The 26867-nt window shown below is 40.8% G+C and overlaps 1 protein-coding gene across 1 annotated transcript; it reads left to right on the forward strand.

Annotated features, from left to right (window-relative positions):
• The first annotated feature begins 305 nt into the window (after window positions 1-305).
• Window positions 306-25212, forward strand: RIOK3 (RIO kinase 3). Its single transcript, XM_047793920.1, has 13 exons — window positions 306-646; window positions 8411-8526; window positions 9140-9285; window positions 9376-9483; window positions 9688-9797; window positions 12673-12816; window positions 14419-14546; window positions 16818-17015; window positions 18498-18657; window positions 20860-20940; window positions 21029-21118; window positions 22491-22598; window positions 23566-25212. Exons 1-13 carry the CDS (start codon window positions 584-586, stop codon window positions 23671-23673), a joined length of 1560 nt encoding a protein of 519 aa, XP_047649876.1. The 5' UTR covers window positions 306-583; the 3' UTR covers window positions 23674-25212.
• The last annotated feature ends 1655 nt before the right edge of the window (window positions 25213-26867 follow it).

Consider the following 26867-nt stretch of genomic DNA (forward strand, 5'->3'; position numbering starts at 1 on the left):
TGGCGTAGGCCGGCAGATACAGCTCAGATTAGACTCCTAGACTGGGAATATCCATATGCCGCAGGTGGGGCCCTAAATAGACAAAAGACAAAAAAAAAGTCAGGGGGAAATAAATGATGAATGAATGGAGAGCTGGCTTGCTTGTTTATTTATAGTCCATACAGTCCAAATCTTGTTTAATGAGACCCAGAAGCCCCCTCGGCGAGCCAGGGACGCGGTTCCTGGATACAGGATGGACTGCCCAGAGGAAGCCACGCCCAACACCGCCCCGCGGGGCAACCAAGACAGTGACCACCACCTCCCGGTTGGGAGCAGCAACTGGAAGTGCGGCCCGCCGGGGGCGGGGAAAGGTGACCTAAGGCGGAGCCGCGGGCGGCGGCCAATCGGAAGCGAGCGTTCCAGCGAAAAGGGCGGAAGAGAAGAGGTCTAGTTCCGGACGCGGCGGCCGCCGCCGCCATCTGTCACCTCAGCTCCGGCGTCAGCAGCCCGTCGCCCCTGCCCCACCGCCTCTCTCCTCGGCGGAAGCTGCTTCCCTGTCCTGCCACCTCTCTGCTCTGTTCTCGTCGCTGGCTTCTTCCCTCACATGGATCTGGTCGGAGTTGCATCCCCTGAGCCCGGGCCCGCAGCGGCCTGGGGACCCAACAAGGTGAGGGGCGGTCGTGGCTGACGTGCCTGCTCTAGTCACCTGGGCCGGTCCTCTCGGAGGGCCCGGAGAGGGTGGCAGGCGCTGGGGCGGCCCCACAGGCGACTCGGAAAGTTCTGGGCAGGACCGGGGCCACCTCGGAAAGGGGGGTGGGGGTGGAAGAGCAGGGAGGGGGCGCAGGCTGCCAAGGGCCACCCTGGGAGGTTTGGAGTCTCTCTTTAGTTCGGCACCTTGATTTTTGAGCCTCTGTAGCATATATTTGGGCAGGACTCGCTTAGAGACGCTGACGTGTGAGGGAAAGCAAGCACGAACTTGTTTTTCTTGCGCCGAGTCAGCCCAATTATACACAGAAAGCCCAACTGAAAGGTGGTTTAGGAAGCTGTTTCCTTAGCTTGGCAAGTGTGGTAATCCTGTTTGGATAGTTTCTTGTTTTTGAGGCAGTAAGAGATCAATCCAGGCGCACCCTCCCTCTTCTCTAGGTTAATCATCAAGTGTTTTGCTACTGTAAGACGGTTATTTCTACAATCTGCCTGGGTTTTAACGTTTAAGCCTTTTCCTGTAATGGCCAACTGAAATGTTTATTTCACATTACTGGTTTCAGGCTGCTGCTTTTCAGGATACTTTCATTACGAGGGTGAAAAGATTGCCACTTTTCAGAGGGTTTGCTTGGAAGCTGAAGTGCTTCAATTGAGATTTTGTGTTCCTCAAAAGAGATCCTGAAGGAAACTAACTTTTTAGCTTCATAATTGTTCCTTTAAAAATAATGGACGTATAACCACATATTAGTTTAAGGCGTACAGCATAATGATTTTATATATGTATATATTGCAAAATGCTCACCACAATAAGTCAACCTACAGGGTTTCAATTTGTGCGTGTTAAGAACTTTTAAGATTTACTCTTACTGGAGTTCCTGTTGTGGCGCAGTGGTTAACGAATCCGACTGGGAACCATTAGGTTGTGGGTTCGATCCCTGCCCTTGCTCAGTGGGTTGGGGATCCGGCGTTGCGGTGGGCTGTGGTGTGTAGGCTGCAGACGCGGCTCGGATCCTGCGTTGCTGTGGCTCTGGCTAGGCCGGTGGCTACAGCTCCGATTCGACCCCTAGCCTGGGAACCTCCGTATGCCGCGGCAGCGGCACGACAAAAAAAAGATTTACTCTTACCAACTTTCAAATATATGATACAGTGTTAGTTAACTACAGTCACCATGCTGTACATCACTCCCATGACTATTTTGTAACTGAAAGTTTCTACCTGTTGACCACTTTTACCCATTTCACTCACTTCTTTACATGCTAACACAGAACATTTGTTCTCTTTAAAGGGTCACTCGTTAATCTTATTAGATCTTCAGACTAGGTCTTAAGAGAAAGTGGGGGGGAAATTAGCTGTTCAGTAAAGGAAGTTTTTATGAAAGTTCTCCTGCAACCCTAGGGAGATTCTAAGATATTCTGGTGACAAATGTGGGTACATTTATGTGTTACTTTGTGTGTTTTTTTCTACTATGGCCTTGTTTACCCGGGGCAAGATCAGTAGACATAAAAGGATGAAATCAGTGCTTTACCTATTAAATTCCTCAATTAAGCATCTGTAAAGCTTGTACAAATGTCAAGTGAGATGAACTTTGCTCAGAATACCTAATTTCTGAAAAAGTTCCCTTACAAAATTAATTTAGTAATAAAATATTTTATATCAATGATATTTTCATTTAAGTGTACATCATATGAACTATAAAATTTCATTTTCACCTTTCAGTGAAAATCATCCTGGGGTTTATTGCTCTTCTGTTGGGAAGACAGCATCTTCATAGGCAAAACACCACAAGTATCACTTACTCTTTTCCTTCTCTGACTTCTTAGAAAACTGAAGTAATTATAGATGCATATGTAGAGGAGGTAGAGATTTGAGGAACGTCTTAGAAAATGAAGGAGTGTTAAAGGCCAGCAATTCTCAGAACTTTTCCATCAGGACTTCTTTTCACTCTTAAAAACCATTGAAGAATCCAAGATTTTTTTTTTATGTTGATTAACTATTGATATTTGTCATATCGGAAAGTAAAGCTGAGATATTGAAAATATTTACTGTGATGTAAATCATTATATTAATATAGATAACATTTTTATACTTTATAAAAAAGCTATTTTCCAAAACAATTAGTGTCTTGTGTTTTTGCAAATCTCTTTAAGGTCTGATTTAATAGAAGACAGCTGGATTCTCATAGCTCTTTTTTTTCTTCAGTCTGTTGCAGTACAACAGAAGTCAAATTAGTTGAAATAATCGAAGATGGGGAATAAGAGCATGGTAGACACACTGAGAACAAACTGAGTTAATCTCTAAAAATGCACATTTATATCCTAAACCTATGACCTTTGAAAATTTTGGAAAACGTAAGAATACACATGCACACATTCTAGTAGCCACCACAGGGCTGCCGTCGTATCTGATGGAGACTCTGAAAAACTCCATACTCTTGAGAGAACGAGAGTGAAAAAGACAAAGAATATCTTAGAACTATTCTGAAAGTGATTTTGACTTCTTAGACACCCTAAAAAGGACTTGGGGTCCCCAGTTATAAAATTCCAAACTGCCGTTATGGACAAAAGAATTTTAGGGAATATTCTAGGAAGGGTGTATTTTCAAATGGAGGGACAAATGAGGAAGTGTTTAGCTCTTTTGGAAGAAGCTGTAGCAAATGAATTAGTGTTACTCTTTAAGACTGTCAGGGTTGATAAAGGAAAATCTGAGAAATTCACAGCCAAGAGGAGCCTAAGGAGACATGATGACTAAATGTTATATGGTATCCTGAAATAGAAAAGAGACATTAGGGGATAACAGGAAATCTGAATGAAGTATGGACTTCAGCTAATAATAATGTATTGGTTCATTAATTGTGACAAGTGTACAGTACTGATGGGGGAAGCTGGGTATGAGATATTTGAGAATTCTCTGTACTATCTTTGTGACTGTTCTGTAAATCTAAAAGTACTTTAAAATTGAAAGTTAAAAAAAAATGGATTAGTGTTGTTGTATAGACCCATATCACATTTTACAGAGATCCTTGTTTGGAGAAGTTAAATTACCCACTTAAATATTTTGCCTAGATTATGGCTTCTAGGTGAAAGGGAACAGAAGGGGACCTTCCTGTGGGTTATGGTTCTCTTGACTGACTTCAAGTTGAGGACAGAAGTTTTGTTATGTGCCTCCTTCATGTTTGCTGTTTTTGAGTTCACTTGACTCTTTCCCTGTAGTTGTGTGCAGTAAAACCTTAAAAAAAAAAGTGAGATGGGCAGCTGGGGGCACATCTTTAACAGTAGAAGGAAGGGGGATTGATTTCCCTCTGCTCTGCAGCCAGCCAGGTGTAGGAGAACCGGGAGTTGTGAAGACCCCAAGTTGCTGAGTTTAGTGGTGGCAGTTTTGCAGAGGAGAGGAAAACAGGGTGGGTCAGGGGGTCTTCAGGAAACAGGAGTCAAGGAGCTGGTCATGGGCTTCATTTAAAGCAGAGAATGACTAACTGAAGAGGACTGTGTGGGGTTTCCCATCAGATCTTGCTGCAGTGGGGAGTTTATGCTGATGAAGGGCGTAGTGGGAAATGAGTGTGATCTCTATGATAGAGCAAGTTGATGAAGGGCTTTACGTCTCCTTAGATTTATAATTGTTTAACCATTTGGCAGAGTTTCTCTGTTCACAGAAAGTGATTGACTTACTGAAGAGTTGCAAGATGACGGCAGAGGATTCCCTGCCATGCACCTTGTGGTGCCTATTTGTAGGCGGAGCTCCCAGTATCTTTTCTAAGCCCTCCTCAGGTGGTGAACTACTTGTGCCTGTGGAGGACTGCCCCTGCCTGGCAGCTGTTCCTCAGCCCAGAACATTTTACAGGGAGATTTTGGCTAGGCTACTGGTTTGAAGAGTTTGGATTTGATTGCAGAGTAGAGAAGTTGGCAAAGTTTCAGAAGTTTTTACCCCCACCCCCAAGGAAATTGCCTCAGCATGAGGTGGTTCAGCTGATCTGTCAGCGGAGGTTCAGGGAAGTACAGCGCTGGAGTCTAAAGTTCTGAGGAGCAAGGTCAGTGGGAGTGGGCAGTTAGGGTGTCCTGGTGCTCTCTGCCGACTCTGCATGTTTTTCTTTCTGGTTCATTGTATCTCGGGAATAGGTAAATCTCTGCCTCAAAGTAACAGAAACTGCCTGTCGTTTTTGCCTCTCTGAGGGATTTTTCAGCTGATGTTTAACACCATAGTAGAATTGACTGACTACTAGCAAGAGACTAGAAGCATCAGAAGTGGGTGGGCAAAGGGGCCAACTGCAAGGTGGAAAGAAGGACTTTAAAATGAGAGGGGTGTAGAAAGGCACCAGAGGAATTCCTGTCATGGCTCAGTGGAAACGAATCTGACGAGGAACCATGAGGTTGCAGGTTTGATCCCTGGCTTCGCTCAGTGGGTTAAGGATCCAGCGTTGCTGGGAGCTGTGGTGTAGGTCACAGATGTGGCTCAGATCTGGCGTTGGTGTGGTTGTGGTGTAGGCTGGCAGCAACAGCTCTGATTAGACCCCTAGCCTGGGAACCTCCATATGCTACAGGTGTGGCCCTAAAAGGACAAAAGGCAAAAAAAAAAAAAGAAAGAAAGAAAGGCACCAAACCTCTACAGCCTAGGGACAACCTGGCAGTTCCATGAAATATCTCCAGGTTTCCTTTTGGCACATATTATTCAGTAAATACTTGAATGCCTTTTTATGACTCAAGTTCTATGCTGGACTCAGAATGAGAAGACCCTGCCTTTCAAGGGGCTCTTGCTGTGTTGTGGCTGATGGCATTTAACTGTCTAACACTGGTATGGGAAGATAAAGCAAAGGACCTAATTTTGTCTGATAAGACTGAGACAACTCTGCTGAAGAGCTGACATATAATTGGAAGAAACAGAGAAGGAAGAAAAATCGAAAAGAAGAGCATGTGTGGTGGGATGAAAATATGCTGTATTTGGGTTTTGGGGGGGCGGGGCAGCAAGGTGGTTAGGGAAGCAGTGTAGCAAAACACTGAGAGTGCAGCCTCTTAAGTCCTCCTGCCTTGGTTCAAATCTCAGCACTTCTATCTACACTGTTATCTTGGATTAAAAAACTTTCTAGGTCTTAGTTTTTGAATCTGTAAAATGGGGGTGACACTGCAATTACTCTGGTATGTATGTGACTAAATCTACCTGAGTTAAGTATGTTTAACCAAAATGGTGAATATTTCTTTTCCTGGGGGTTTTTGTTTGTTTGTTTGTTTGGTTTTTTTGGTTTTTGTTTTTGGTCTTTTTAGGGCCGTACCCACAGCATGTGGAGGTTTTCAGATTCCCAGGCTAGGGGTCAAATCAGAGCTGTAGCCATTGGCCTATACCACAGCTCACAGCAATGCCAGATCCTTAACCTACTGAGTGAGACCAGGGTTCGAACCTGCGTCCTCATGGATACTGGTGAGATTTGTTTCCACTGAGCCACAATGGGAACTCCATGGTGAATATTTCCATGGTGTCTGTTATGCTACTATTAGTCATGGCAAAATGTGATTGACAGTTCTGAGTTAGAGAATATAGTCATTTGCCTTTTGGAACCTGGACTTTGAAACTGATTAGACAAAACATGTCTAGGCTAAGAGGCAGTATTTTATCATCTCTCTAGAGGATACAGAAAGAAGTCAGAGTTATGTGCCCAAAAGATAACCTATATTTTCTTTTTTTGTTATTGTTGTCTTTTTTGCCTTTTCTAGGGCTACTTCCTCGGCATATGGAGATTCCCAGACTAGGGATCCAATCGGAGCTGCAGCCACTGGCCTACGCCAGAGCCACAGCAACTTGGGATCCAAGCCACGTCTGCAACGTACACCACAGCTCACGGCAACACCGGATCCTTAACCCACTGAGCAAGGTCAGGGATTGAACCTGCAACCTCATCCTGCAACCTCATCTTTCCTAGTCAGATTCATTAACCACTGTGCCACAACGGGAACTCCTGTATTTTCCAAATTACAGAGAACTTGAAGATTCCAGACCCCAAAATCCTCACTGGGAGAGTGCTCAGTTGCTGACAAGAAGATCTGAGTCACTGAAAGTCAGGTCACACCTTTTTTTTTTTTTTTTTTCTTTTTACAATCACACCTGCAGCATATGAAAGTTCCCAGGCTAGAGGTCAAATTGGAGCTGCACCTGAGGCAAACAACATAGCCATAGCAACACTGGATCCAAGCTGCATCAGCGACCTATGCTGCAGCTTGCAGCAATGCTAGATCCTTAACCTACTGAGCGAGGCCAGGGATTGAACCCAGATTTTCACAGAGACTAAGTTGGGTCCTTAATCTGATGAGCCACAACGGGAACTCCCACATCACACCTTGAGGAAACCTCCCTGTTGTCTGGCTTTAGACAAGGCTGGAACAATTCTGCAGTAGGCCAGTACAGGTGTGTGCTGGGGCCTGGGTGGATCTTACCAATCTCAGGGTGAGACTAGATAAAACTTGATTCTGGTTCACTTAGGCACAAATATAATTATTATTTATCACCCTTACAGTACTCAATTCTAACAGTTTGAACCAAGTAAATCCCTAAACCTCAACATTGTGGAAACTGAGCAAGGGTTACTCACCCAGTTAATCCGTGGGAGTCACTCCAACAGGCCCTTAGGCCAACTAGAGGGCCTGTACTAGCTAAACGTGATGGAACAGTTTTGTGGTTAAAACGCCATCTTACACTGTATTCTAAATTAGTAGTTAAGGAAGGAGTTTGGACTTTATCCTAAAGGCAGTGGGATACATTAAAACAATAAAAGAGGTTTAAGTAAGGAAAGTGAACCAATCAAATCTTCATTTTAGAAAAAACACTTGTGTGGAGAAAGGAAGTGAGCTTGACTGGAAACAGAAAGATTAGTTAAGAGGCTCTTACAGCCCAGTGATGGGAAGATGCTATCTTGGAAAGGGGATAGAGAGCCGGGCAAGTTCAAGAGGTACTTAGAGATCTTATTCAGTATTAACAGTCTTAATCACTGGACTATCAAATGGAATAATTTGCTGCTGCAAAACAAAGTCTGCTTCCTTAAAAACTAGGAATTGTAAAATAAACCTGTGGTTCATACATATTTCAGGAGAGCTGAGATGATGCTGCCATTGAGGGCCAACTGGCTCGCCACTCTAGAAGGGCCTCACAGAATTTTGCTTTGCTCTAGCATTAAGAATCTATTTCTCAGTTTCTAAAGAAAGTTCTGATATATAGGGTTCGTAGTTTGCCATTGCTATTTTCGTTTTAGCATATTCCAAGATGTCTTGAAAGGGGCTGACGCAGTTTTTACATGTAGACTTGCTGCTTAAATTAGAAGTAAGTATAACTTCCCAGTGGGCTTTGAATTGTGGTAGTTGGTGTGCCCTGTTCTTATAAGAGAATCTACCAGGAAGCCAAGTTGAAAGCAGAAGATTGCTTGGTGAACATGGGATCTGAACATGGCTTATTACATGAACTCATTGGCTATTTGGGTGATGCTGGAGTAGCCTCGTGTTTCCCCTCAACTGTAAGGACATACAGCCAAGCAGGCCAGAAAGTGCTGGGGTTGGGAGGGGGCGGCGGTATTGTCTTTGATTAGATTTGAACTGGGAGATATTTTTACTTTTAAGATGATTTCTGCAAACAGGAAATCATTCCTTTGGAGTTGATTAGACTAGTCTAATTCTCAATAGATAACCTTATTTCCAAGTTTGAGAGGTACCTTAATTTCATTATTAGAAATTGAATTGCACCCCTTTTTTCTTAATAGTGTCCATGGGCTACCCCTCAAAATACAATATCTTGTTCTTTGTCTGATGTAATGAGTGAACAGTTGGCTAAAGAATTGCAGTTGGAAGAAGAAGCTGCCGCTTTTCCTGAAGTTAGGTAAGTAAAATGCACAAAGACTATTTTATCTCCCAGCTTATTATAACGGCCTTAGGATTTGATTAGTGATTGTCATGACAAATGATTAAGAAATACATATGGAAAAGCAGTGCAATAGAAAGAGCACCATACTGGGAGTTCACTAATGCTTGGGGTTTAGTCCTGATTTTGTGACTAGTTTTTAGCATCATCTTGGGCAAACCACTCTTTTCCTCTGGGTTTTAGTTATTCCAACAGTTGAACTCTATTATCTCCAAATTAACAAATAATGAAGTAGGGTACAGTTTTGATCAAATGTTTATAGCATATCTTTTCATATATATGTTATTACTCCTTTGATCAGAACACAGAACAAATGAATTTGGGGTCTGTTTGGTTTTTATTATAGGCCCTTTAGCTTTCTCTTGAAGCTCTCTTACTCCTAGTTGGTACTCTCACAGGTGCCTGCTGTTGGTCAGAGGGCAGCTGGGCAGGAAAGTGATTGATTTGGTAAAGTTCTTTCCTATTGTTGCTTCAGTACAGTTTAAAAGTGAAAAGGACACCCCACTTGTAATTGGTAGCATCTCTTTATACAAGCACATTATATTAGTCTATATTGTCTTATTTTGAATAGTGTTGCTGAAGGACCATTTATTACTGGAGAAAACATTGACACCTCCAGCGACCTAATGCTGGCTCAGATGCTACAGATGGAATTTGACAGAGAATATGATGCACAGCTTAGGCGTGAAGAAAAAAAATTCAATGGAGATAGCAAAGGTACTATGACATTATTGTGACAATATTGGGTGGTAGAAAATGCTTGTTATGTGCCCCTAAATAAATCTTCAACTATTTTTGCCTTTTAAGTTTCCATTTCCTTTGAAAATTATCGAAAAGTGCATCCTTATGAAGACAGTGATAGCTCTGAAGATGAGGTTGACTGGCAGGATACTCGTGATGACCCCTACAGACCAGGTACCAGTGATTTTATTTTCTGGGGGCACAGAATGGGGATATAGGAAGACTAATTTTTCTGGTGATTCCTTGTGTTTTATATTTATCTTTGAATCTCACTTGGTAACTTATTATTAGATTCAAATATCTTTTTCAGACAACAGTGAATGCAGCAATTTAGTCTTTGCTATTTTCACATACTTGTCTTGTCTTTATCACCTTCAGCAAAACCAGTTCCTACTCCCAAAAAGGGTTTTATTGGAAAAGGAAAAGACATCACCACCAAACATGATGAAGTAGTATGTGGGAGAAAGAATACAGCCAGAATGGAAAATGTAAGTTACAGAAAGTATTACTCTGAATTAAAAATTTTATTAGACTAAATTAAAAACATAGGATTCTAAATGCATTGTTTTAAATTTCTAAAAATATCCTTTGTCCTTTCTAAAGATAATTTTATTTATTTATTTATTTGTCTTTTTGCCATTTCAAGGGTGGATCCCATGGCATATGGAGATTCCCAGGCTAGAGGTCTAGTCGGAGCTGTAGCTTCCAGCCTACGCCACAGCCACAGCCATGTGGGATCTGAGTTGCGTCCTCGATCTACACCACAGCTCATGACAATGCCAGATCCTTAACCCACCCGATCGAGGCCAGGGATTAAACCCGAAACCTCAAGGTTCCTAGTTGGATTCGTTAACCACTGAGCCACGACAGGAACTCCTATTTTATTTTTTATTTATTTTTATTTATGTTTGTTCATTTTTTTTAAAGAACTTTATGACATTTATAGTTGTATAACGATCATCGCAACCCAGTTTTATAGCATTTCCATCCCAAACACCCATCATATTCGCCCCACCACCCAATATGTTTGTTAATTTTTATTGCGGTAAAATAAAAAAATCATAACACAAAACTCACCATTTTAGCCATTTTTAAATGTGCAGTTTAGTGGCAGTAAGTATATTTACATTGCTGTACAGGCATCTCCAGAACATTTCATCTTCTCAAACTGAAACTCCGCACCCGTTAAACAGTAACTCTCTAATTGCCCCTCCTCTAACCCCTGACAACCACCATTGTAGTTTCTCTATGATTTAGTTATTCCGTGTACCTTATGTAAATAAAATCATATAATACTTGTCCTTTTGAGTCTAGCCTTAAAGATATTTTGGATAACAGTACAGCATCACCATGAAAACTCAGCCTCTAATTGAATATATAATGTACCTCAGAATAAAATTCTACAATATTAAGAAAACTAGTTTGATTTACATTAATTCCAAAGCTAAGAAATGATTCTTATGAAAGTAACATTTATTTTTCAGCATCTTATTTTCCATAAAATAACCAAGAAATAGTAACAGTGGTGATTGGGGAATAAGAATGGGAGATCAGGGAGGGGGTGGGAAGAGTTTGGGCTTAGTAGTAAATGTAAACTACTAATTAGTAAATGTTAACTATTACATTTATTTACTTATTTATTTTGTCTTTCGTCTTTTTAGGGCCACACCCTCGGCATATAGAGGTTCCCAGGCTAGGGTTCTAATCAGATATATAGCTGCTGGCCTACACCACAGCCGAAGCAATGCCAGATTCAAGCTGTGTCTTTGACCTCCACCACAGCTCACGGCAACGCCGGATCCTTAACCCACTGAGTGAGGCCAGGGATTGAATCTGTAACCTCATGGTTCCTAGTCAGATTTGTTTCTACTGTGCCATGATAGGAACTCCAGTAAATGTTAACTATTACATTTAGAATGGATAAAAAACAAGATCCTACTGTATAACACAGGGAACTATATCCAATCTCCTGGGATGGACCATGATGGAAAATAATATAAAAAAAGAGCATATGTATGTATATATATGTATTACTGAGTCACTTTGCTATACAACAGAAATTAGCACAACATTGTAAATCAACTTACATCAATAATAATAATAAAGAATGGGAGATAAAAATAGTTCCTACTATGTACCCTGTTACACTTTTAAAACTTTTTTCTTCCTTTGGGGCTACACCCGTGGCATGCAGAAGTTCCTGGACTAGGGATTAACCCCTGCCATATCTGTGACCCCGAGCCGCAACAGTGGCAACGCCGGATCCTTAACCTCCTTTATCTTATGCCTAAACTACCCCAGCAAAATCAAAACAAAATGTAGTTTTGAAAGATTGGAGAAAAAGAAAAAAATCTTATTTTTTTCATCCATAAATATCGTGGTTAATATAAAACATTTGGACTTTAGAACACAAATGCTTGTTAAGTAAACATTAAATTCTAGAAATAGTCCAGATCTGACTCGAGATAACCCTGTCTAATAGAACTTTCTATGGTGATGGAAATGTTCTACAGTAGCCTTATTGGCAACTGAGCACTTGAAATTTGGGTGGTACAACTGAAGCACTGATTTTTTAATTTTACTCAATTTAAATTTAAATATCCACACATGGCTAATAGTTTCCGTATTGGACGTAATGTCATGATGTGGGCATAGCTTGCTGTTTTACCCAACTCTTCAAAGATAATTATGGAATTGTATTTTTTGGGTAAGATTTGGTGTGATTTCAAAATATAATGTACCCTTTTTGTCTGATGTAAAAGCAAGATACAAAGCATGTGCTAAAATATCTTAGTTTTAAGAGGTGTTGGATGTTCTTTATGCATAGAATAAACCCTCCCTTCCTTTGGGATGCAATTTTTTTTTCGTCTTTTTGTTGTTGTTGTTGTTGTTGTTGTTGTTGCTATTTCTTGGGCCGCTCCTGCAGCATATGGAGGTTCCCAGGCCAGGGGTTGAATCGGAGCCATAGCCACCGGCCTACACCAGAGCCACAGCAACGCAGGATCCGAGCCACGTCTGCAACCTACACCACAGCTCACGGCAACGCCGGATCGTTCACCCACGGAGCAAGGGCAGGGACCGAACCCGCAACCTCATGGTTCCTAGTCGGATTCGTTAACCACTGCGCCACGACGGGAACTCCCTGGGATGCAGTTTTTTGAAAAGCCTGTTTCCCTTTCTGCTGGGCTTGGCAGTGAGTTAATTTGTTTTTTCCTATATAATACCTATGTGTTCTGCTTTCATAGCACTAATTATCTATTGAGTAGGAAACCTATTTCAAGTAAAGAATAATTTTCTCGTTTTTTGTTTTTACTGTCCCCATTTTAAAAGTATTCAGATGCTAATTTTTCTTCTTTTTGGCAGTTTGCTCCTGGGTTTCAGGTAGGAGATGGAATTGGAATGGATTTAAAACTTTCAAACCATGTTTTCAATGCTTTAAAACAACATGCCTACTCAGAAGAACGTCGAAGTGCCCGCCTGCATGAGAAAAAGGAGCATTCTACTGCAGTAAGTATTCTTATTTATTTATTTATTTATTGTCGTTGTGCCATTTCTTGAGTCGCTCTCGCAGCATATGGAGGTTCCCAGGCTAGGGGTCGAATCAGAGCTGTAGTTGCCAGCCTACTCCAGAGCCACAGCAACGCTGGATCCAAGCCGTGTCTGCAACCTACACCACAGCTCATGGCAACGCCGGATCATTAACCCACTGAGCAAGGGCAGGGATCGAACCCGCAACCTCATGGTTCCTAGTCGGATTCATTAACCACTGCGCCACTACAGGAACTCCAGTATTCTTATTTTTATATTATTTTATTTTGTCTTTTCTTTTTCTTTTTTAATTTTAGGGCCACTCACGGCATATGGAGGTGTAGCTTCCAGCCTACGCCACAGCCACAGCCACAGCCACGCCAGATCTGAGCCGTGCCTGCATCCTACACCACAGCTCACAGCAACGCCGGATCCTCAACCCACTGAGTGAGGCCAGGGATCGAACCTGTGTCCTCATGGATGCTAGTCAGATTTATTTCTGCTGAGCCACAATGGGAACTCCCTTTTTTTTTTTTTTTTTTTAATGGAAAGATTCATGTTAGAAAACTTTGTTATTAGGGGAAAAAAAAAAATAAGACAAAACTTCATATTTGATGTTTTTTCCACGAGATTGACTTTTCAAATCAAAGATCTAAATAAAACCCAAATAGCTTTGACATTTGAGTTTTCAGATTTCAGGAAATGGTTATTAATCACTTATTCAAAATTTTAGTGGTCAAAATTAATTTGGACTGTATAGTTTCCTGTTATGGTATATTTATAATTTAATAGTCCATAATGTCTTATATTAACAAAGAGTGTATAATATCTTGAGAATCAGACATTTACAAAAACAAACTACGGATCAATGCACTAGGAGAGGTAATAATTTTGGAGAAAAATTTTGACTGGAGTTCACGTTGTGGCTCAGCGGTAATAAACCTGACTAGTATCCATGAGGATGCAGGTTCAATCCCTGTCCTCACTTAGTGGGTTAAGGATCCGCCGTTACCATGAGCCATGGTGTAGGTCACAGACATGGCTTGGATCCTGTATTGCTGTGGCTGTGGTATAGGCCGGCACCTATAGCTCCGATTCCACCTCTGGCCTGGAAACTTCCATGTGCTGTCATGCAGCACTTAAAAAGCAAAAAAAAAAAAAAATTGACTAAGCTAGTTTCTAACTTTTAATACTCATTTTTTTTAGATATGTACTTTTAAAGATATTAGAGTTATAAGAATGAATTACGTCTTTTGTTTGTTTTTATGGCTATGCCTGCAGCATATGGAAGTTCCCAGGCCAGGGATTAAATCCCAGCTGCAGCTGCAGAAATGCCAGATCCTTAACCCACTGCACTGGGCGGGGAATCAAGCTGCAGTGACCGCAGCCGCCACAGTTGAGTAAGAATGAATTGTATCTTGACAGCACTCTTTTAAGAGCCTGTTGTATATACATTTAGGTAAATTAATAATAAAGGTTTTAAAAAGTGTGTGTTTTGAATATTAGCTATTAGAAATGGCTCAGAAAATGATGTTTTGTGATTACCAGTCGTTTTTACTTACAGCGCTTTATGTTTTGCAGGAAAAAGCAGTCGATCCTAAAACACGTTTACTTATGTATAAAATGGTCAACTCTGGAATGTTGGAGACAATCACTGGCTGTATTAGCACAGGAAAGGAATCTGTTGTCTTTCATGCATATGGAGGGAGGTAAATGAGTAAAATAAAATACCATCATATCAACAAAAACTTAGCCCCTTCTCCCTGATATTAATGGATTTACACAAAATCAGAGTTCATTCTGCATGGCAAACAGTAATTTTTCATTTATTATCGTAGGAAGTCTTGGCAATATAGGGATGCATAAAGCTCCGGTGTTACCATATCCTTAACCCGTTGAGCAAGGCCAGGGATCGAACCCGTGACCTCATGGTTCCTAGTCGGATTTGTTTCTGCTGTGCCACCACAGGAACTCCCAAATGCAGTGACATTTAAACTTAGATTTAAATGACACATCTAGTATGCTTGGAGTGTAGTGTGTAAGGGGGAGAGAGGAAGCCGAGAAAGCAGAGGGTAGGCCAGGCAGCACCTTGTAAAGCTGGGGCAAAGAGTGGGAACCAAAGCTTTGATGTTGAGTTTCATTCTCAAAAGTTCACTCTGACACCTATGTGGAAAATGAATTATAGGAGGGCAAAAGAAGCAGCAAGCAGTAAGATCAGTTAGAAAGTTATGATAGTAGTTCAAACGAGAGATGGAACAGGTGGTAGCGAAGGTGAAGAATGGGAGACTGCTGGTGTGTGCTTTGAAGGTGAGAGTGGCCAGTCTGGGCTGTTGGAGTGGATGTGGGGCGTGAGAGGATAGATCCTTGGGTAGAGCAGCTGGGTGATGCCGTTTATCGAGGCGAGAGCCTGAAGATGGGCAGGTTTAGGGTATGGTTATCAGGAAATTTGTTTTGGACACGGTAAATCTGAGATGCCTGCTATACATCCAGGTGAGATCAAGTAGGGATGAAATAAATCGGCCTGAAGTTCTGGAGAAAGTCGGGACTGAGGAGGATAGAAATATAGCAGTTATCTGTAGCAAAATATTTAAAGGAAGAGAAAGCAGTTAAGAAGAAAGGATGTTACTTAGAACCAGTCAGAGTATGTACTCTCAACCTTCTGAGGCTACCTGGAGGAGAAGTCTGCTGGGGAAATATGGTTCAGAAGGAGGGGGTTGGGAGTTTGAGTCAGATTCTGTCTTCTGGAAATACAGACTCTTTCTTTTCCAGATTAACAGTACATCAGATATTTAAAGGTAAATCTTGTCTCTCTTTCCACCCTCTCCTCTTTTTTTTTTTTTTTTTGTCTTTTTAGGGCCACACCTGAGGAGGTTCCCAGGCTAGGGGTCCAATCAGAGCTGTAACCGCCAGCCTACACCAGAGCCACAGTAACATGGGATCCGAGCGGTGTCTGCAGCCTACCCCACAGCTCACAGCAATGCTGGATCCCTAACCCACTGAGCAAGGCCAAGGATCGAACCTACATCCTCATGGATGCTAGTCGGGTTTGCTAACTGCTCATCCATGACAGGAGCTCCAACCCTCTCCTTTTTGTTTGCACTGCCACCACCATGATTCAGGCCCTCTCGGTGGCTCACTGTTGCAGAACTTGCATTAGCATCCTAGGTGGGCTCCATACCTCTAGCCTCTCCTGCTCATTCCATCCTGATATTATCGTGGACTTGATCTTCATGAAGTGTGCCAGGCCTTGGGGATTCTTGCTCCCTTTGGGAGTACATCCAGGCTTCTCCCCAAGCAGTCAAGGCTTTCACAAATCTGCCTCCATCCTGTTCCTTCAGCTCTAACTTCTTTCGTTTCTTCTCTCTGGCCCAGTCTTAACTGTGGTATCTGCTATTCCTCAGATATGTTCCCCACCTCTGCTTTTGTTAATCCTGTGATGGCACCTGTTCAGATCTCCCCCTGTCCTGCCTCTGTTTCAAATGCACCTATGCCAGGAAACCCTGCCTGACCTTCCCAGTCCAAAGGGACCCGTCCTGTTCATGAATTTCATTTATCTTCCCCCACCCCTCCTTGCAGACTCATAGGGCAGGGACCCCTTTACTCACCTTTATATCTGCTGGGAATGAGTTTTTAAAGAGCCATTCTATTTTGTTGCTTTCACTGAGTTTTGCCTCTGAAGCATCCCCGGTAGAGTACACTGTAGTTCTTTATTGCTCCTCAAATGTAAATCCATAGCCATTAAATGAAGATTATATTATGGATTGTTGAAAACTGGTTGACAGTTTATTTGAAAGTGTGTTTTATTCAAAAGCTTAAACCTAAGGTTTTATTAAGACATCAAATTTGAAAGCTTTAAAAAAAAAAAAAAAGGCTTGACATTTTCAGAGGTTGATCTACTTTCATATCATAAAATCTTTATTTTGAAATTGTTTCATTACTTGGCAACTTACACTGACTTCATGTTTATTTCTTCCATTTAGCATTGAGAATGAAAAGGAAGATACTAAAGTTATACCTACAGAATGTGCCATCAAGGTATTTAAAACAACCCTTAATGAGTTTAAGAATCGTGACAAGTATATTAAAGATGATTTCAGGTTTAAAGATCGCTTCAGTAAACTAAATCCACGTAAGATCATCCGCATGTGGGCAGAAAAAGAAATGCACAATCTCACAAGGTAAAGAAAATCATTGTGCTAGAAGTCATCTCAGTGATTACCTCTTTGTATTAGGCCTACCAGCCAGGCAAAAAAATCTACACTTTCGTTTAAATTCGTTTATATCAAGTGTGGAAGGCCTTGAAATTCTAGTGTTTAAGGAGGGTTTCTATAAGAAAACATTTCCATGCATATAACCTGAATTTATATTGGTAGGATAAAGAAGCTATTTTGTTTTTTCTTTCCTCAGTAAATTTTGAGGAAAATTAAGTCATTCTTTGCTTAGGATATTTTGTCATGTATCTAAATGCTGTCCTTTCCAGCTTCCAATTAGGCATATTATAAATAATGATTTCCTGTTTTGTTTTAGAAAACAGTTATTCCAGCTAATGTTTATTTGGTGGTGGTCGGGTTTTGCCAAGTTACCCTTTGCCTTAATATTAGGCTTGTTTCTCAACTCTCTAAGCAGAATTTATAAAGGAATTTGTTTTGTCAACCAAGAAGTTGAAGAATAATCTTTCTTATTTATAAACCTTCCCATGTCTTAATTATTACAAGCTTCATTTTAGTTTGCTTTTCCTAAAGATGTCTGTTTTCAAAAGCAAACAGAATTCCTGTTGTGGCTCAGCAGATTAAGAACCCGATTAGTATCCATGAGGATACAGGTTTGATCCCTGGCCTCACTCAGTGGGTTAAGGATCCAGTGTTGCTGTGAGCTGTGGTATAGGTTGCAGACACAACTTGGATCCCACGTTGCTGTGGCTGTGGCATAGGCTGGCAGCTGCAGCTCAGATTGGACCCCTAGCCTGGGAACCTCCATATGCCGCAGGTGCGGCCCTAAAAAGATAAAAAAAAAAGTAATTATTCATATTTATTAGTTATAAAAGTCTTCTACTTAGTAAGACTTCTAATTGGAATAATTTCCTAAGAGGTCTTACTTCCCTCCAGTCTTTTCTCTGTATCACTAAGGTCTCATCCCTGCCTTTCCTAAAATTTGTCAGCAGTTCCCATAGCTTTGGTGTAAAGCTCAGTGCTTTTGTGTTGTGGAGCCTGCCTTTGTCTGTAGCCTCAACCCACATTGCCCCTCCTTCTGTGCACAGTCCAGCTGTATGGATTTATACACATTCCCCATGTGAACTGTGCTCTTGGAGGCCTCTGTGCATCTCCCTAGCACCTTCACACAGGACTTCCCCACAGTTTGAATCTGGCTAATTCCTTTTGGCCCACTTCTTCCCTGATGCCTTGTGCTTGCAAAGTTCCTGCCCCCAACTCTGCCAGTGCACATCCTGCATTGCACTGTAACCATCTCCTCACTTGTCTGTCATTTTCACCAGTCCACAGGCCCTGTGAGGGCAGAGGCTGTGTCTTACTGCCTTTGCATTCCAACATTCTCCAGAGTAGAACATAGTGCCAGCTCATTCCAGGCCCTCGTTAAATATGTGTTGAATAAATGAAATAATCTCTCTCTGACCTTTACATTCTTAATCATTTCTTTCTGTATAGAATGCAGAGAGCTGGAATTCCTTGTCCAACAGTTGTACTACTCAAGAAACACATTTTAGTTATGTCTTTTATTGGCCATGATCAAGTACCAGCCCCTAAATTAAAAGAAGTAAAGCTCAGCAGTGAAGAAATGAAAGAAGCCTACTATCAAACTCTTCATGTAAGTTACGCCTTTCAGAACATTCACACATCAACTTTTAAGAGTATTTCCTCTAAGCTAAAAAAAATGTCCTAAAATAGCACTATTTTAAGGTGAGGTAACAAGGACAAGCTGAAGTTTGTGAAGGAATGTTAATATTGAAGAGTTGTCTTTATATCAGTATGCATGTTTCTGAGGTTTTTTTAAAAATCATACCAGTGGAGCAAGTGAAGGTATTGGTGACACAGAAGCCTGAAGCTATTATCCACAAAACTGTATTAAATAAAATTTGACATGACTGTATTTAGTAGCAGATAAATGGCCTCATTAGTGTCCCATTGTGATATTAGAGGCAGATTTGGTCTCAATGTAAGAAAATGATGATGAAGATGATAAGAAGTGGCTTCTCCATCTCTGCAGGTGTTAGAGTTGAAACGCCCGTGTCAGGAATCTTAAGGAAGTTATTTATGCTTCAGACAGCAACTGAATTCAATCTGAGGTTCTTCTAGCTTAAGAAAATGCCCCTGAGGTTGTTACTCCTCTGTACTATCTTAATTGAACAGTGCAGAAATATATGAACATGCATTTTTTTTGCATTCTCTGCATGGAACTCTCATGTCACGCAGCAGTTGATGTGAATATGAATGTGTTATCCAAATTAATTTTTTAAAATATAGCTAGAGAAAGACAAATATATGACATCACTTATGTGTAGAATCTAAAAAAAGGATACAAATGAACTTACTTGCAGAATAGAAACAGATTCAGAGACTTTGAAAACAAACTTATAGTTACCAAAGGGAACAGATGGTAGGTTGACTGGGGGTTTGGGACTGGCATATGCACACTGAGGTATATGAATGGTTGGCCAATCAGGACCTATTGTATAGCACAGGGAACTCTACCCAATATTCTGTGATAAAATCTATATGGGGAAAGAATCTGAAAAAAGAATGGTTGTGTGTATATGTATAACCGAATCACCTTGTATAGGAGAACAACCTTGTGAATCATCTATACGTCAATCAAAAACTTCAAAACTAAAATATAGCTAGAGAGAGAATCCAACTTTCTCTGCCTCTAGTAGGAAAACATTTAAAGAAAAATCAAGTCTTGGAGTTCCCGTCGTGGCGCAGTGGTTAACAAATCCAACTAGGAACCATAAGGTGGCATCACTCAGTGGGTTAAAGATCTGGGGTTGCCGTGAGCTGTGGCGTAAGTCGCAGATGTGGCTTGGATCCTGCGTTGCTGTGGCTCTGGCATAGGCTGGAGTCTACAGCTCCAATTAGACCCCTAGCCTGGGAACCTCTCTATGCCATGAGTGTGGCCGTAGAAAAGACAAAAAAAAGAAAATCAAGTCTGGGAGTTCCTGTCATGGCCTAGTGGTAGCAAACCTGACTAGTATCCATGAGGATGCAGTTTCAATCCCTGGCCTTACTCAGTGGGTTAAGGATCCGGCATTGCCATGAACTGTGGTGTAGGCCACAGACTCGGTTTGGGTCTGGTGTTGCTGTGGCAGTGGTGTAGGCTGGCAGCTGTAGCTCTGATTTGACCCTTAGCCTGAGAACCTCCATGTGCTGCTATTGTGGGCCTAAAAAGACCAAAAAAAAAGAAAGAAAAAATCAAGTCTGCTTTTCTGGCTTCTTTTGGTGGTGGAGTGGCTGGAAAGAGATGAAGTAGTGATGTCCTCTTCCTATGTGATTCTGTTAAGGCTGGGATACAAACAAATCACTGCTATAAATCTAATTACCATCAATAATTAATATATAATGCCATTTAATTTATAAGAATATGTCTTTCCCACTGTGTCTGGCAGGAAGAACTTTCCACCTTGGAGTTGTATACACCCCGTAGAGGTCTCAGTGTGACATTTGCCCTTTTTGGAAGGGTAAACCTCGTCAGTGACTACAGCTCTCTTAAGCATGTGGGAATCCAGGTCTGCCCTTTGGCCTCCTGACCTCATTGCTGTCACGTGGACATGGAGATCATGTCACACAGTAACACATCCCCTCCATAGTCTCATTATTCTCCCACCCTCCTTCGAAGGGGAAAACAAAACCAAAAAAAAAAAAAAAAAAAAAAAACCAGCCCTAGTCTATACAAAGAAGTTCTTTAACCTAGTTTTGCTCTTTCTGGAAAATTGGTTGACATAGACCCTTTAGTTGGGTAGGTAAATTAGAATTGTTCCTTCATTTCTTAAACATCTGCCTTGCCTCCTCACAGTTGATGCAGCAGTTGTATAATGAATGTATGCTTGTACACGCCGACCTCAGTGAGTATAACATGCTGTGGCATGCTGGGAAGGTGAGGAGCATTTTGTTAGTGTTCACATTAAATGACTTGATGTAAGCTACTGAAGGCAAAGAAATCACTGTGTGCTCTGTTTAAATAGGTCTGGTTGATCGATGTCAGTCAGTCTGTAGAACCAACCCATCCTCATGGCCTGGAGTTCTTATTCCGTGACTGTAGGAATGTCTCACAGGTAGGCATGTAAACTGTCTTTTTTATGGGATATGACAGATTTAAAGATTTTTCTCGTTCCTAGGAAAAGTAAGGTGACTGTATTCTCAGAAAGGAAAGGGAGTTCTCGTCGTGGTGCAATGGAAACGAATCCGACTAGGAACCATGAGGATGCAGGTTCAATCCCTGGCCTTGTTCAGTGGATTAAGGATCCGGCGTTGCTGTGAGCTGTGGTGTAGGCCAGCAGCCGTGGCTCTGATTAGACCCCTAGCCTGGGAACCTCTATATGCTGCGAGTGCAGCCCTAAAAAGACAAAAGACGAAAAGACCAAAAAAAAAAGAAAGAAAAAAAAAGGGTTTAGTTACTGATTGCTTTTGAAATAGAGAAAGATTGATTTGTCGGATTTCATTTTTGTAACAAATTGGTAGCGCGCCTCACATTTGGGCTGTTGAATTAAATTTCCAAGGGAGTAAGTCTTTATTTTGGTTCTAAATATTCAGTCCATCAATCCATTCAATCCACATACACCGTGCTTTAAGAGAAGCTGGCCTGTAGCAAGCCTGAATGCTTAATGCCATTGTTATTACACTGAAAAGAGAATAGGCTTCTTGGTGGCCTAGTGTGATCACTGTTTCTGTGAGGCGGAGTAAACGGATTAGGGAAGGTAAAACTCAGTAATCACTGAGTATTGGGTTACATTTGCTTGCTATTTTTAAAGGAAATGAATTGTTAGCAACAGATTCAGATGAGAATGGTCTTTCTAAGTGATAGTGCAACGTCATTTTGGAAGCACCTTCTAAGTCTACCGGAAAATTTTAATTCATGAGATTTAGTAATTTTTTTTTTTTCTTTTTTTACAACCACACCTGAGGCATATGCAAGTTCCTGGGCTAGAGGTTGAATCAGAGCTGCAGCTGCTGGCCTACATCACAGCCACAGCAACGCAGATCTAAGCCTAATCTGTGGCCTACACCATGCCTCATGGCAACGCTGGTTCCTTAACCCACTGAACAAGGCTAGGGATCGAACCCACATCCTCACTGACACTATATCGGGTTCTTAATCCACTGAGCCACAGTGGGAACTCCAGCTTAGTGATTATTTTGAGAATACTCATGCAGAGCAGTGCCAAGCAATTTTATAAATACCACTCATGTTTATAGTATGTAAGTTGCAATATGACAAACTTACTAAATCCAGAAGACAGCCCGGATGTGTGAGAGGGACAGTAAGCAGATAGACCTGAACGGAGTTGTACTTGAGTTGGGAACATCTATGGCTTAAAAATTGTAGACGGAATTCATTAATAACTTACAAGTACACTATACCCTGTTTTTCCTTTCTGAGAGAACCTTGTTAATATCCCTACTGACTTTCTTATATTTCTTTACTAGTTTTTCCAGAAAGGAGGAGTGAAGGAAGCCCTTGGCGAGCGAGAACTGTTCAATGCTGTCTCAGGCTTAAACATCTCGGCAGATAATGAAGCTGATTTCTTAGCTGAGGTAAGTGTTGTATGGCTGTTTTTACGTTGCTAATAATGGGGAACCACATAGAGTAGATAACTGGAACCCCGAGCTGACTAGATCCTCTCATCCCCTCAAAAACAAAATTCGAGGTTTTTCTTTTCTAGAGATGTTGTTTTTGGTCCTTTCCAGGCTTAAACCCTAGGATAAACGTAACAGAAAAACACTTCTTCAAGGAGTTCCCAGTTTGTTTGATATGGACAAATAACACATTTCCAGTATATGCCTCCCCCCTCCCCCGTTTATGATTGAGGAAGTTGACCGGTGAACACCGAGTAATACAAAAAGCAGTAACACATGATCCCTGCCTTTAACTGATCATAAAAATTCAGCAGTGGCAATCCTTGGAAATACCTAGTTATTACAATTTGGATCTACAGAACCATAGAAAACTTCCTCCAGGAAAAATCTCTTAAAATTGAACAAAACCTGCAAAGTGATGCAGCAGCTAATTATTCCCAGCAACCTGCCAAAGCAGAGAATGATTATAGAGGCTGTTCCAGACATCTCCCTTGTGATTTGAATTTGGCCAAGCTCTGCTGGAGCCTAAGGCCAGAAAAGAAGTAACAGGAGGATGATAAATCCAGCTTTTAGCTTGGTACAGTTTCTAGGTGTTACTGCTGTTGAACCAAATTTGGAATTTTCTTTTTCCTGATCCCTGAAGGCTATATAGATTATATAGCAAGGTGTATCTGATGCCAATTGCTGGCTTGATAAGGACCCTAAACAGTGACCCTGGTAATGTAATCAAATAAATACATATGCGTGTCACATTGTAATACATGCATGTGACTCACTATAATATGTCCAACACTGTAATTCTAATTCAAGGCCAGTGTCATTAGGGATGACCTTGTGTTGAGAGTAAAAATAACTGGTTAATTCCCAAGCATGATTTCTGTGAAGTCAGATTTTGGCAAATGGATTCAATGTATTGATTTTGCAGATAGAAGCTTTGGAAAAAATGAACGAAGATCATGTTCAGAAGAACGGAAGGAAAGCTGCTTCATTTTTGAAAGATGATGGAGGTCCGCCAGTCGTATATGATGAATAGCACTAATAGCCACTGCTTTCAGTGTTAACACAGCGATGATTGTCAGCTGCCAATGGCACATGAAGTTATGGGTGACTTGAAATACCAAAACATGAGGAGTGTACAATGGTGCTTCTGTGCTTCTTTTCCCTTGTAACCCATATGCCAGGTGCGTGGAATTTTTAGCTCGGTATCGAAAGAATAAAATGTCACTACCTCTCATGATATGAATAAGGTAATATAATTCTTAATAGCAGGTTATCTAGCTGAAATCAACCTGATTTTACAGGATTTGTGGCATAAAAAGTTTTGATGAGAATTTTTAACATTTCCAAATATGGGAGGAAGGGACAGATGTGTTTACAAGGGAGGCTTTTATTACAACGTACTTGCCTTTTTCACCTCCCTGTTTTGTGTTGCGTCTTTCCTCAGATATTTTATTGCCCTAAAATTAGCCCTTCTCAATTCTTTTTCCAGATCGTGACCATGATTTTAAAGGAAAATTTCTTCTCTTTAGTACATAAGTGGAAATTTGGTTTCAGCATAGAAATAGACATTAGCAAAGTACTTTTTATTGGTACATTATGAACATGAACTGAATTTTTCTTTTTCATACTCATATCCAAAGAAAGGCATCATAGGTTCCTGAAAGAGAGAAATACATAAGTACTTCTCGACTATCCACATTTTTTAAATTTAACTTTCAGATTTTCTACATTTAGGTGAAATGGTTAGGATGTAACTCATGGTACAGCCACTCTGCATTTATAGTGAAAATGTGAATTATCTGGAAGGACAGAATAGACTCTTTAACCATGTTTGACATATTTTAATGAAGTCAGTGAAACAAAGTTCAGTTTATGTTTCACTCAAGTTATGTACTGATTAATTTTGAGAAAAATACAGCAAGCTAATTAGAAACATTATATAATCAAATGAGGAAAAGTATATATCATTCAAGTTGGGGTCCAGATTAACCAACTAATTTGACCTATCTGGCCTCACTCTTAATAATTTTAGTACTGGCTGGATGCCACTTTTTGATACAAGTACTATACTGGGAAAGTACATGCTTTGTTAGGATTGAAGCTCATTAACTACCACAAAATCATTCCTCATTACTGAAATCAGATTGGACTCACTAAAGACCTAAACTCTGGTAATAGAAAGTAAAAATCTAAACATTATTTATACTCGAAAGTGTCTCCATTAAAATTATTTTAAAATGCCAGATATGTTCTTTCTAGAAAAATATTTATTTTTGTTCCCATTGTATAACTTTTAATTGCATTTGGAGAAGTGTGATTTGGGGTAGATATTTGTTACACCTCTGAAATGTTTACCACTATGAAACAAATATTTAGATGACTAGTGATTATTGGCTTTACAGAAATTTCAGAGAACTAATTTTAAAAACTATTAACCATTAAAAATTTCTTTTGGTTTTGTTTTCTGACATACTGTTTGACAAAGAGCAGCAAACCATTGCTGTGTGGCATTCTAGTAGGAGTGTGCTGTGAACATGCTTTTTAAGAAATTAAAAATGAAGAGATCATTTTAGAATTGGTTCTTTGTGTGGTTTCTTCCCGTTCCTTGTAGTAACATATGTCCTGGCACCAAGTTGCTCCTTCTGCTATGTTAAGCAGTCCCCCCCCCCAACTTCCCATCTTTAGATTTCACTTTTTGTTGTTATTTTTAGATTTCATCTTTTTTTTTTAATATTAATGGCTGCACTTGGGGCATATGGAAGTTCCTGGGCCAGGGATTGAATCCAAGCCACAGCTCTGGCAACACTGGACTTTTCAACCCCACTGTGCCAGACCAGGGATCAAACCCGAGCCTCCTCAGCAGCCTGAGCTGCTGCAATCAGATTCTTAACCCACTGTGCCACAGCGAGAACTCCCAGATTTCACTTTTAAATGATCTACTTCACATTACAAATTTTTCACACAGCGGGGAAAAAAAAAATGGAAAATGTTGGTTTGCAGGAGTCCTATGGTGGCCTAACATCTAAAGATTCAGTGTTGTCACTTCCGTGGCTCAGGAGTGATCCCTGGCCTGGGAACTTCTGCATGCTGCAGGTGCGGCTAAAAAAAAAAAATAAAAAAATCTACTTTTTTTTTTTTTTTTTAAGGGCCTTACTCATGGCATGTGGAAGTTCCCAGGCTAGGGGTCCAACTGGAGCTACAGCTGCCAGCCTACACCACAGCCACAGCAACGTGGAATCTGAGCGCATCTGTGACCTGTACCACAGCTCATGGTAACGTGGGATACTGAGCAAGGCCAGGGATCAAACCTGCATCCTTGTGGTTCCTAGTTGGGTTCGTTAACCACTGGGCCACAAAGGGAACTCCTCATAAAATCTCCTTTAAAAAAAGAAAAGGAGTTCCAGTTGTAGTGCAGCGGAAACGAATCTGACTAGGAACCATGAGGTTGCAGGTTCCATCATTGGTCTCACTCACTGAGTTAAGGATCTGGCATTGCTGTGAGCTGTGGTGTAGGCTGGCAGCTGTAGCTCTAATTGGACCCCTAGCCTGGGAACCTTCATATGCTGCAGGTGTGGCTCTAAAAATCAAAAAAAAAAAAAGAAAATGTTGGTTTGCTCAATAATCAAATACAAATGGGAAAAACCAAAAATAGAGAAATAAGGCTCTTTTGCCACACTTGAATAGAAATAGATATATGAATATCTATAAGATAAATTAATCAAAATGAAGATCACGTGTAGGGAATTTTTATTTCAACAGGGTATTTTTTTTTTTGCCAGATTACTTTTTATTTAAAAAAAAAAAAAGCTTTTCTCCTTATCAAACTAAGACATGCATGCTCATTTAAATTTGAATATTACATAAATTCAGAAATGCTCAAATAAAGATCTCTTATATTCCAAAAATCATTGCATATAGTGGGGAATACATCCCTGCCAATTTTTTTTTCCCTCAGCAAATGTTATATTCTCTTTTTTAAAAAAATCTTTGAACAGAAAGTGAGATGAAGTGAGGCAGCTAATGGTGAAGTGTTGATCAAGGTAAAGCCCTAAGGAAGATGAAGGAGACAGAGGTCCTAAGGGGCAGTACATATATTGCAGCTCATTTAGGCCCTGGCATCAAAAGAGATTGTTGTTGGCACCTTTTGAAGTTCTGAGCAGTTTTCCAACACTTTAGGAATTGCTAGGGAAGGGAGTTCCCGTCGTGGCTCAGTGATCAATGAACCCA

This window comes from Phacochoerus africanus, chromosome 8, assembly GCF_016906955.1.
Source record: "Phacochoerus africanus isolate WHEZ1 chromosome 8, ROS_Pafr_v1, whole genome shotgun sequence".
In the NCBI taxonomy this organism is placed as follows: Eukaryota; Metazoa; Chordata; class Mammalia; order Artiodactyla; family Suidae; genus Phacochoerus; species Phacochoerus africanus.